The 12,470-nt window shown below is 44.0% G+C and overlaps 1 protein-coding gene across 1 annotated transcript in view; it reads right to left on the bottom strand.

Annotated features, from left to right (window-relative positions):
- The window catches only part of scrib (scribble planar cell polarity protein), a 127,214-nt gene that overhangs the window by 27,773 nt on the left and 86,971 nt on the right, over positions 1-12,470 (bottom strand). The window contains exons 22-30 of the mRNA XM_079489163.1: positions 11,331-11,579; positions 10,218-10,328; positions 9,310-9,486; positions 7,838-7,954; positions 6,084-6,272; positions 5,239-5,361; positions 3,854-3,910; positions 3,013-3,069; positions 2,184-2,264 (exon numbers count right to left, since the gene is read on the bottom strand). Of these exons, the coding sequence (XP_079345289.1) occupies positions 2,184-2,264; positions 3,013-3,069; positions 3,854-3,910; positions 5,239-5,361; positions 6,084-6,272; positions 7,838-7,954; positions 9,310-9,486; positions 10,218-10,328; positions 11,331-11,579 (1,161 nt within the window). The remainder of the gene's footprint in view (positions 1-2,183; positions 2,265-3,012; positions 3,070-3,853; positions 3,911-5,238; positions 5,362-6,083; positions 6,273-7,837; positions 7,955-9,309; positions 9,487-10,217; positions 10,329-11,330; positions 11,580-12,470) is intronic.

Raw genomic sequence — 12,470 nt, 5'->3', positions numbered from 1 at the left:
CAGTACACTGGCTTTTCGAAGTTTCAGCATGTGACTTACATCAGAGGTGATTACTATGATCAAGTGGTGATGGAAACTAGCCTACTTCAAAGCCATGTATCTAAACATCCACTGTGGTACAAAGTATCACAACACACTTTGTTGTAATCAACTGACCCCATCGGTGGCAATAATTTACTGTCAAGCTGTTCCTGGTTTTCAATCAATGCCATAGAAATGCCTCAAAGTAAACCACAAATCAAATTACACTATACAATGAAAATGACAGAACAGAAATGAATGAAAGGAGAATGTTAAAGTAGAAAACATCCGAGAGGCATCTATTGACTGGAATCCAAATACTCACTGAGGGAAGTTCACAGGACTAGGTCTGCAGTAATGTCCACACGCTACACGCTCCTCTAAGGTCTATGGACGCCCACAGTAAAGACACTTTTTGGTGACACTCTCCGGCCCCCGTCTCGCACCTCCTCCCACTCGCATGGCTCCGTCCAATTCCAGGCCAGACCCAAAGTTTTAAAATAACCCTCATGAGTAAGAGGCTGCATAGTAGCCAGCTGTTCCCTTCCCCCAACATGACCACTGACTTTTTGATCAGCCTAGGTCTAGGAACTGGAGCGCCAGGCAGCACCAGAGTCCACCCTTTGGGCAGTGCAAACTCACGTTTCCTTTTTTTGCACCTTCTTTGAAATGCATGTACCGTAACCACTCGTCATCTTCGCCATATCTTCTGTTCCTTTTTTTAATCTGCTCTGAGGAAGGCTGAGGCCAAAACGCATTAGTGTACTCAACAAATAGAAGAAATGTGCGTCCGAGCCTGTCTTGCATCCTTTATTTTAAGACTTGGGGGAGTGCCGTGTATTTCCACTTTAGTGGTATTTGTTCTTCCGTTCCTCTCTCAGGAGTTGGCCTGGGTCTTCACGTTAATCCTTTGCCCATCCAAGTTATTCTCTGCGGGACCAACAGCTGCTCTCATTGTCCCTTTGTTGTTCAGAACAACATTACATCACATTGTGTTGGGTTCTTTTGTGTGGGTTTTAGCCTCGACTAGACAGCGAGGACAAGGTACTGTATTGGTTCAGGAATGCATGACTCGGACGTTGTGTGAACATGCATGGCGAGAGAGGTTGACATTCTGGATTTCGCTGTCTCTCATTCTCTGACCACTCTGTGGGCCAACTGCCTGGCCCTGGGTCAGCATTGGTGTCCAGAGGGGTAAACACATACATTCCACAGGGATGTCTATTCTGAGCCATGAAGGCCGCTTCCCAAAGTTCCCACATTAGCCGGGATACAAGAATACAGGTATTTATTGCTTCTTTGCGTATTTTAGGTATCCACTGCTTCTTCCAAAAGGACATCTTAAAGACTTATTTTCTTTCTTTCTTCAAACATGTTTGGGTTTATTCATGGGCAGGAAAATAATACATACAGAGCTTCATATAGAGCTTCAGTTTCGCACTTTGTTTAGTTACTAGAGCAATGGTTCTCAAGTGGGGTCTTGGGGGTTTCAGGGGGTCCCAGAACAGCTTCCTGAAAGCTGAAAGCCTTTGAGTCAAAAGGCCCATTTGAAAACCATCACTTTAGTGTCATCATAACCTTAACACCTCCCCCATTGTCTTACAACAAGAGCTGTTGGTGAGGCTTAATTTCAGGTGGGTGGTGCTAAGGTGAAAACTATACTATACTTAATGAACTGGTGGGTGTGGCCACATAAAAACATAATTCTAACACTTTCTGTACACTTAAAAAAAAAAGTACCTGATGATGGGGGGGGGGGGGGGGGGGGGGGGGGGGTCACAGAACTTTAATATAGCTTCACAATCATTTTAACCTTGGCATGAAAAAAGCTTGGGAACCACTGTACGAGAACTAGAGATGTTAGATCAATGGTTGACACAGTATGGTGGAACTTACCCAAGCCCCCAGAACCGAGAGGGAGAACTGAAGCGTAATGGACATGCTGGCCGATCATAGGTACTGCAGCGAAATTACGGTTGGGGCAAAAGATACATGAAGGAACTGAAATTGTTTCGTCCAATGGGCTCGACTCACGAGCATGCGCACGGAGGTGACACTGCATGCGAAACAACGTCAAAATCGTCAGAGGCCCCAAATAGGCCCTGCCCATCACACTTTTCCAACCCGGGAAGAAGGGGTGAATGCCCTTTCTATGAACTTACCCTGTTGACCTTCTGTAGGCTGGTGGTGGGCAGTGCAGCTAGGGTCTTGTAGTCCAGTTTTAGAGGCCCAGCACTTAAGCTCTACAGGGAGGGAAAGATGAGTCAGCTAAAAAAGCAAAAAAAAGGGGCTGTGGTATTTTTAACCCATTTAGACCTTCTAAATCCTGACCTAAGTTATTCAGATTGAAAAAGAAATTAAAACTCATTACAACCGGGAAAGCATCTGTGTCATTTTACATTTTCTTTTGCGTTGGCTATTAAAAAATAGCAGATATACAAGCTCAGAGCATGTCACTTCATGCGAGCTTGCATCAGCTATGTTTGAACATTTTAGACAAATCTTGAAATTCCGAGAACTACTTAATAGAATAAGAATGTAGAATACTGTATATTGTCCATGCCGCACAGAAACCTTTTATCTCCATATTTTTTTTTTTTGTTTTTTCGTAAATGAATGCCCTACTTGACCATACTATACTACAGCGTCGATGGGCTACTTTTGCTAGTTTTAAATTAGAATCCTGAAAAGTAACAGTTTGAGATATGAGGTTTCCATCCGAATATAATATACTCTGTAGCAATGACTACACACAGAGGTGTTCCCGGCTTGAAAGGTGTAACAACGTATAATGTTAGCCGTTTCCAGGTCTAAATGGATTAAGACTGAAACCAGGTGGGAGGATTCTCGGGTCAACAGTGGCCTACTGCACGGGCAGTGAGGATGATCCTATGGAGATGATTTCATTGTGTTTGTAGACAGACCCTTCTTTCTACCCAAACCAGAGACTTGTCTGTCTGAGGACCTGTGCCCGACCAGGAAGAGTCTCACCTCAGTCTCCTCCTCCAGCAACCTGTTCGCCTCCTCGCGCTCCAATCGCATTCGCTCCTTCACCAGGAAAGAGGGGGTAAAGGAGGAAGACACCCAAGCACGCACAGAGCCACATCATGATGGGTTAGCAGTGAAATGAGAATGAAATGATGATGGGGAGGGAGGGGTGTTTTTGCATTGAAGGAAGGGTAATGAATGAATGTTAAAGGGGATGAAATGGACGGAACAATAATCATAAACGGAGGAGATGGGATGAATGAATGAATGGTAATGGTGTAACGGTGAATCCATCCAAACACACCAAAAAAGAGAAGGGAGAGGGGAAGGAAGGGAGAAAGAAAAAAAGAGGGAAAGAGGGAATACAGAGGAAAAGAAAAATGATAGAACCCACATACACATTAGAAAGGTGCTCTGTTGAATGGTTTACCGGAGCAGAAAACAAAAAGCATGCAAGGTAGGACTTTATGGACAATGCCCAGCAAAGCAACATTCACCCAATGGATGCTACACAGAGCTGGAGCTTTGGACACCAAAAGGACACCTGGTGTCCCTACTTTGTGCATGTCATTTGATTATAGGTGAAACATTTTCAACTGTTTTCAAAAAATAGCTCACAAGTTCACAACACTGTGCACCACGGCGTGTTGTGAGCTTGGGTATTTCAAAATGTTTCCCCTCATACTCTGGTGGTGCCACATCAATACAGCATGGAATTGTGGACCGAATAACGCCTCTGAGAGGTTAAATCTCATCAAATGGTGGTCCGTGGCTCAAATGCAGAATAAATAATGGACTTTGATATGAAAAGGGTTGAAAACCACTGTCCCACAATGTCACTCACCACTTTCTCCATCTCCTCCCGCTCCCACTGCGACGTCTCCCTCACCATCTCAGACTCCTGGACAAGGAGAGGTCAGGTTTAATCACATGAAGGTTTATTCAGGTTTATTCTGGGGGAACAATCGGTGAACAATAGATCTGCAATAGATTTCCACTAAAAAGATCTGGCATAGAGGGGGGAAGAATGAGTGGACCAAGTATAGAGCACTGGAGGACCTACTGCGGTCAACAAGTGTGTAGGGTTCAAACAATAAATTCCTAGGACGTCTGTGGACGTCTTGGGCACAGATTGTGTTAAGAAGCATGACCTTCAGACATCCGTTTATTCTAACAGAAAAATAAACAAAATGACTTGTCTTTTAGTTTGACTGGATCTCTTCTCCACTAGTCCCTCCCTAACATTTTAGTCGTCATAGCTGAGTTTTAATTTAGTTTTCATCAGTGAAAAAAGGTAGTCGACCGTAGTCCCCATCCCCCACACACACGTAAGCCTGTGATGTGACAATAAAGGTGAGCGATTGGTATTGTACAGCAGGGGTTCTCAACCCGTGGGTCGCCAAATTATTTTGGGGGGTCCCCAAATTATAAAATATATATATATATATATATATATTTATTTTTTTTGCAACTGAATGGCTGGAAAGTGGAAATGAAGAGTTTACATATAGTACACATAGTACATGCATACACCTTCCCTAATGATTATATCTGGTTTCAGTATTTATTTATGGTGTATTGGGGGTCGGGAGGGGGCGGGGCGGGGGTCCCCGAGACATTGCCAAAGCATTTCCGGGGGTCCCCGGCCAAAAACGTTGAGAACCCCTGTTGTACAGTATGGTAGTGAGTTCCGAGTGTGACTGTGATTGGTATTGTACAGTATGGTAGTGTGTTCCGAGTGACTGTGACTGGTATTGTACAGTATGGTAGTGTGTTCCGAGTGACTGTGACTGGTATTGTACAGTATGGTAGTGTGTTCCGAGTGGGACTGTGATTGGTATTGTACAGTATGGTAGTGTGTTCCGAGTGTGACTGTGATTGGTATTGTACAGTATGGTAGTGTGTTCCGAGTGTGACTGTGATTGGTATTGTACAGTATGGTAGTGTGTTCCGAGTGTGACTGTGATTGGTATTGTACAGTATGGTAGTGTGTTCCGAGTGTGACTGTGATTGGTATTGTACAGTATGGTAGTGTGTTCCGAGTGGGACTGTGATTGGTATTGTACAGTATGGTAGTGTGTTCCGAGTGTGACTGTGATTGGTATTGTACAGTATGGTAGTGTGTTCCGAGTGTGACTGTGATTGGTATTGTACAGTATGGTAGTGTGTTCCGAGTGTGACTGTGATTGGTATTGTACAGTATGGTAGTGTGTTCCGAGTGCGTCTCACCTTCTGTAAGATCTCCATCTCTTCCGGGCTCAGGTCTCTATCTATGGAGGAGATGCTCTCCATGCTGTTCTTGCGAACGATGCCCGCCGATGCAAACGGGTTGGCGATGATGCCAGGAGAGGCCTGAGGGCGGACGGACAACAGACAGACTTGAATTTTACAATCTTTCAAAAGATGACTATCTTTTGAAATATAGGAATCTTAGATTCTGACTGGCATGTTTAAATAATATAGTGTTGTGTTATCTATATTTTAGCAATACTGATTGATAAACTTAAGGTAACCAAGTGCCCCATGCCCAATAATGAACATATAACATATTGTAAAATAATTGATCACCGAGCAGACGTTCATTCATGACTGTCGTAGAATTTCTTGAAATATATTTTTTGACATTCACTACCGGTATATGCTAACGGGAGTACATTTTTTGACATTCACTCCGTTTTCATATACCGGTAGTATTTTTCAAAAGTATAAAACATAGCAGATCTACAAGCTCACAACACATCACGCTGCAACGCGGTGTGAGCTTGTAGATCTGCTATTATAGCAGGCAACCAAGCATAAAACGATAAAGCATTTGTCTTTTAGTTCTACTGGATCTCTATTCCACTAGTCTCTCCCAACCTTTTTAGTCTAGTTTTTATTTGTTATAATATTATAATAGATTTAGTCTTAGTCATCGTAGCTTGGTTTTTATTTAGCTTATATTTAGTTTTCGGTCAGTGAAAAACGTCAGTCGACGAACATTTCTCGTCATAGTTTTAGCTGACAGAAATCTACTATGCTGAACATAAATCCGCTCCCTTTGGGACTCCTGGTCGGCGGGCGTCTCGTCTCACCTCCACGGCGGCCGCGTTGTTCGCGTCGAAGCCGTCGCACACCAGCATGACCAGCGTGTCTCCCACGGCGCGGAGCACCCGCACCGCCTCCGTGTGCGTCATGCCCAGCAGACTGTGGTTGCTCACCTCCAGGATGCGCATGCCCACCTGCAGGCGCGCGTCTCTGGCGGCCGCGCCCGTCGAGCTCACCTTATATATGCAGGGCAGGGACGTAAATATGACACAGATCTCAAGTTAGATCTCAATTCAATTCAACCTTTATTTATTTGTCAAATATAAGTAAGCCTTGCCAAGCCATGTGGCCGGGGCAGGAGCCTATCTCCTGTTTCTGTAGCGTGAGGCGGATTGAGTTACATGTAACACCCCCTGGACATGACGCTAGTATGTCGCAGGGATTTACTGCAATCCGTCCATTGCTGCTGAGCGCCAAGCAGGGAGGCATTGGGTCCCATTCTTATAGTCTTTGGTATGACCCGGCCAGGGAATCGAACTCACGACCTCCCAGTCTCAGGGCAGACACTCAAACCACAAGGCCAATGAGCTGGTTTATTTGTAACAGAGCTCTTAAAAAACTTTTACAAACAGTAGTGAAAGATAGCGTGTGTAAATAAATAACCAGAGAACCAAGACTATTAATACTTAGTTGTACAGCAGAGCATAAATATTGACTAATGGGCATAAGGTGCATAATGTAAAAATTCCATAAAGATTATATATAAAAGAAATGCATATAAATACTGTATGTCCCTATGCACAGAGGAATTTACTGTATGATAAGTAGTGTTGGGCAAGTTACTTTTAAATTAGTAACTAGTTATAGGTACTATTTTCAAAAGGTAACTTAGTTACTTTACTAGTTTACTAGTGCATTAAGAAAGTAACCAGTTACGTTACTAGATACTTTTGCATTACTTTTAGCCATTTAATTTTCTTCAATATTAATGAATAATACAAAGTAACTAGCTTGATTACTAGTTAGGGCAAAAAGTAGTAACAGTAACTTGTTGTTTGTCTAATGCGTTAGTTCCAACACTGAGGATAAGACAGATAGTAAATCAATTCCCACCAGACCTAGGGTCTGTGCCAAGCTGGGATTGATCACACACGCGCACGTTATGCACAGTTTATGAATATCTGAAGCGGCTGCAATCTTTAGAATTTAGTCATTATTTTGTTTTAAATCAATGTTAAGGGTTACACATTATTGCTACATCTTGTGCACAGGTACACAAGTAAAACTTATTTTTGTTTGGCTTCCTTCACACAATGTAGCAGGCAGCATAGGTAATAATAGTGAAAGTAAAGAGAAACAAAGGGAAGAGGAAGAGAAAAACAAAAGCCAAAAGAGTCAGTAGTTTTATACTAATAGGATAATACAAAAGTATCAGCGTATATACTGTAACTGTACAAGGTACATAAAGACATAGCATGGCACAGTACCTTATGTAAACAACACTATAGTATCTTGTATACAACAGTTTAGGTAGGAACAGTCAAGCTTTGCAGTTAAATAGTAGACAAAATATGTCCCTCCTCAGCCCTGAAACACGGGCCAATTATGTTTGCATAGACACCCCGGGAAAGCCGGATACCCACAAACCTCTGTGGTGGTGTGCAGGGACTCCACTGCACCACCCGAGTGCCACATTAAAACTGTATAGCGCAGTATTCGTTTACTCATTGCGAGTCATATGTTCACCGCAAAATTCAACAATTTTATCTTCGCCTCTAATCTATCAGAACAGCTCCAGTACCTTGGAGATGAAGATGCCCTCGTCAGTGGTGTCGAAGGGGTTGCCAGCGTGGCCTTTGGCTCCTCCGCGGATGCTAATACCTAGCTTCTCACCGGGCTGTTTCTGGATGATGATCTCCTATAAATGACACACACACACACACACACACACACACACACACACACACACACACACACACACACACACACACACACACACACACACACACACACACACACACACACACACACACACACACACACACACACACACACACACACACACACACACACACACACACACACACACACACACACACACACACACACACACACACACACACACACACAGTTAAGTGGTACATTATGACTGCTGTCAACATTCTCCATTTCAATGTTCTACTTCCACTTACTTCATTCACGTCACTGCTTTTGACATAACTGTATACTATGGCTATGCAATACAACTATATACTGTACTCTTATTAACAAGTCAAAAAAAGAAATATGCTGCTAATTACAGTGGGTACTCTATATACACTGTATATTACAGTATATAAAACTCAGCAAGCATTGGGTGTGGCACCACTTTCCCTGGCTTCAGTGATTGAAACCCACGGACGATCAGAGCAGAACTGTGTTACTTTGCAGGATGCTACAGATGTATGGGGTCACAACAGAGCGGGCGACACTAACAACCTAAACAGGCTGGCGAGGAAGGCAGGCTCCGTCGTGGGGACCTCACTGGAGGGGGCGGAGGAGGAGGAGGTGGCTAAGGTGTGTATGTGTACAGCGACGATGCTAGATTAGGCCTGTCACAATTGTTACATAATCGCCTAATCACAATTATTTGACGTTCCAATGTTCAATGCAAAAAAACACAATTAAACCATTAATCGTCAACTTAAACTTGAACTCCTCCCACCCCCTCCAACTAGATATAGTGGGGCGTCTTAGCAGGAGAGGAAACAGATTCACCTACCCGGGGTGGAACCTTGGTATGTCCTTTGTGCCAGTAGCTCTGAGGATTTACAACGAGACACAATGGTCGCTCTGCCAGGTCAACTGTAACATAACTAAATAATTGATTTATCTCCAATGACACTTAGGGTATGGTTATTGTACTAATTGCACTATGAGCACTGTCACTTATCACACTAATCATTTATTTGATTGGCATTGCACCGACTGTAATGGACACTTTATTTGTTTTGGGGCGGGATACGGTGAGGACGCTGTAACCTTGTGTCGTAGTTTTTCTGCATAGTGCAGGATAGTTGTAGAGGTGGATACTATATATTGTCTATACTGTTGTTTTGAATTGACGTGACTTGTTTTCTTGCCTTTGTATTGTTGTATACAACAGTACTTTCCTTCTCTGTACCTGTAACTCTTAACTGCTGTGCTGCCTCTGGGTGACTGAAATTCCCCTGCAAGATCAAAAAAGGTATCCATCTAGAACTATCCATGTTTCACTGGTGTGTGCTGCCTCACCTGCATGCCAGGTGGTGAAGGGTCCCGGCGTACCAACATGGTGATCTCCTGCTTGTTGGCCAGCAGCGCCCGCACGGCCTCCTGGTGTGTGGCGTGACGCAGGTCTATGGCATTCACCTCCAGGATGCGGTCGCCGACGCGCAGGCCGCTCTGAGACGCCAGGCCGTGAGCAATCACCTGCACACCACACAATGCCACGGGTAAGACAGGCAGTTTTAGAGAGGTTTTTTCTTTTAAAATTACATATTACAAAAAACCGCTAAGTCAGTTAAGTCCCCTTCTCTACTGCATGGGTTCTCAACCCGTGGGTCGCGACCCCTCTGGGGGTCGCCAAATTATTTTGGGGGGTCCCCAAGTTTTTTGCAACTGAATGGCTGGAAAATGGAAATAAAGAGTTTACATATAGTACACATATACACCTTCCCTAATGATTATCTGGTTTCAGTATTTATTTATGGTGTATTGTCTCTATTATTAAGGTTATTGTAGCAGTCAATTTATATAGTCGGGAGGGGGCGGGGCGGGGGTCCCGAGACACTGCCAAAGCATCTCCGGGGGTCCCCGGCCAAAAACGTTGAGAACCCCCTGCTCTACTGTATATACAAATTAAATCCTGCGCATAATTTTTACATTCATTCAAATTATTGCTCTAATGATCATTACATCCTGATGTGAAAGAAAATAAAGGATGTTATGTATAGCCTATGGATATGGCACACTGACCAGCAAGAAAATGAAAACATGGCACTTGATGTAAAAAGGTTGCTGCCCCCATAGTCAAAGTTATATATAGATGAAGGGCACATATGTCAGCTATTTTTGGTGCACGCCACCATCACGTGAGAAGCAATAAATCAGCGTTTAGATGAGAGCATAAATAAAGATCTGTCAGACAGTACATGCCATACCTTTGAGATGAATACCCCAGGCTCATTGATGCCAAACGGGTGACTGGCATGGTCACTGCCACCCACAATGCTCAGACCCAGAGGACCACCTGACTTCACCAGGGTCACTTCCTGTTAGGAGAACAAGCACAGTGTGTGTTACGTGTTGTGTACGAAACGATTCCAAACAACATTTTAGGGCTTTGAGAAATAAAAGAAAAGAAATTAACAATGTACATCAAGTACATGAATATACAAGACGCTGTAGTATACAGACAGGGTATAAAGTACAATATATATATATATATATATATATATATGTATGTATGTATGTATATATATTTTTTTGGTATGCGGTCAGGTTTAGGCTTAGGCTCAGGGAAGAGGACGCCCCTGCCATGCATAGTCCACCATGGTACCGGTGGAGGTGCGACAAAGAAAGCAGGAAGACCATCCTTCTGTATGAATTATATATATATATATATATATATATATATATAAGAAGAAAATATAAGAAGAAAAACAACAAAAACAACAAAAAAAAGTGTTGTAACCTGTTTTTTTCTACTTTAATTCTTTGTTTGTCTCAAAACATTGTGTTTATAGTCATATTTTGTCACGACAAGAGTTGGCTTTGTCCGCTGAGTAAACGTCTTTAAATAAATACTTTTTGAAATTTCTATGAGGAAAATGAACGGCGATTTCTTTTCCGGGTCTCTCGAGGGGGCGGGACTGCGACGCTATATATAGCCCATGATTTAAGCCTGTCAACATTAGCTCCCGTCTCTCCCAAAAAGCGCAGTTAATTCTGATTGGCCAACTTCTTACTTGGATGAATGAGAATTGTGTGTAGAGGCAATGAAGGCAAGCCGATGGAAAACCTGCATATTTCTCTTTTAAATGGTGTAAGGAGTATGTGGGCATGTGGGTTGTAGCTGAGTATGTGGGTTATGTTGTGCTATGTGTTGAATGTTCATCAACGAACCAGCAGCTCATCCCACAAGTGTGTGTGTGTGTGTGTGTGTGTGCGCGTGCGTGCGTGTGTGCGTGCGTGCCAGAAAATAAGGATAAGGTCCCCTTTAAAAGTAGCTACTATTCATCAGCCTTCGTGTCCTGCTCCTACAGTGGTCTTACCTCGATGGGGTACTCATCCTCCAGCTGGGTCAGGTGGTTGAGGCGCTCGTCTGTGGGGTCCTCCTGGTCCGGAGAGTCGGAGGGCTCTGGGGGTGGGGGGGAGTGGGCCCGGGCCCGGGACAGGCCCGGCGAGCCACCGGCTGCCGAGGCCTGGTCTCGCTCCACCAGCAGGGCAATGGTGGGGGAGGTGCCGGTAAGCAGCGCTACTGCCTGGTCATGTCTGGCCTCTGTCATGTCTACACCATTGATCTGAATCGAACAGCAAAACCAAGCGGTCAGCTCACTGACGCTCTCTTCCAGGGGGGGGGGGGGGGGGGGGGAGAAGAAACCCTGACCTTGCTGGTCATCCTGGGACAGAACGCCGTACCGGACGCTGCTGCTGGAGCAGCTTTCAACTCTTTCAGAGTTATAGAATGAAATAAAAGAACCCTACAAACGGTCTACACTTGCACAATAAGGACACCTTTATTTAGGCTTTAGGCAACGTTTCGGTCAATAAGATCTTGTGTAGACGATGTGCGGGTTATTTTATTATATTCTAGACGTCTGATCTCGGCCTACCCTCTCTGAGCTGATCAGGTGTGCACCTTGTTTTGAACTCTTTCAGAGTTTAAAATCTTCATCCCTGATTACCATTTCAAATGCCTCATATCTACGTACAGTAGCTGTCCGGTCAATTCCCAGCAAGCAGGACCACAGCACTTGTCATTTTAACACATCTAGACTAGAATGCATCTATGGCCAGAGGGATCACATTTACAGCCAAACCGGTTCTATTAGATGTGCACGCGCACATCCATTCATGCTCGTTCACGCAGGCGCACATGTATACACACCATAGGTGTTGCATACAGGCGAGTGGGGGCAACGACTGATTGACCCACATCCGCGTTGGATTCAGCCACGCAAAGCACGGTTCGTGTTTTCTGATTGGTTAACGGGAGCATGTTTACATGGACAGAACATGATAAACATCTATGCAACCACTGAAAACAACCATTATATACATTACATATTAGTGTTTTAGAGATATTTGTCCCGACTCTGGACGGCTTGAAATCTGGACCACCCTGGGCCAAACCAGGACGTGTGGTGGTCACCCTCATATATGACCATTTGTGATTTGATCCAGGTATTAGT

This window comes from Electrona antarctica, assembly GCF_951216825.1.
Source record: "Electrona antarctica genome assembly, chromosome: 20".
NCBI classification, from domain to species: domain Eukaryota; kingdom Metazoa; phylum Chordata; class Actinopteri; order Myctophiformes; family Myctophidae; genus Electrona; species Electrona antarctica.
The sequence above is the reverse complement of the archived record's forward strand: the minus strand, read 5'-3'. Positions and strand labels throughout refer to the sequence as shown.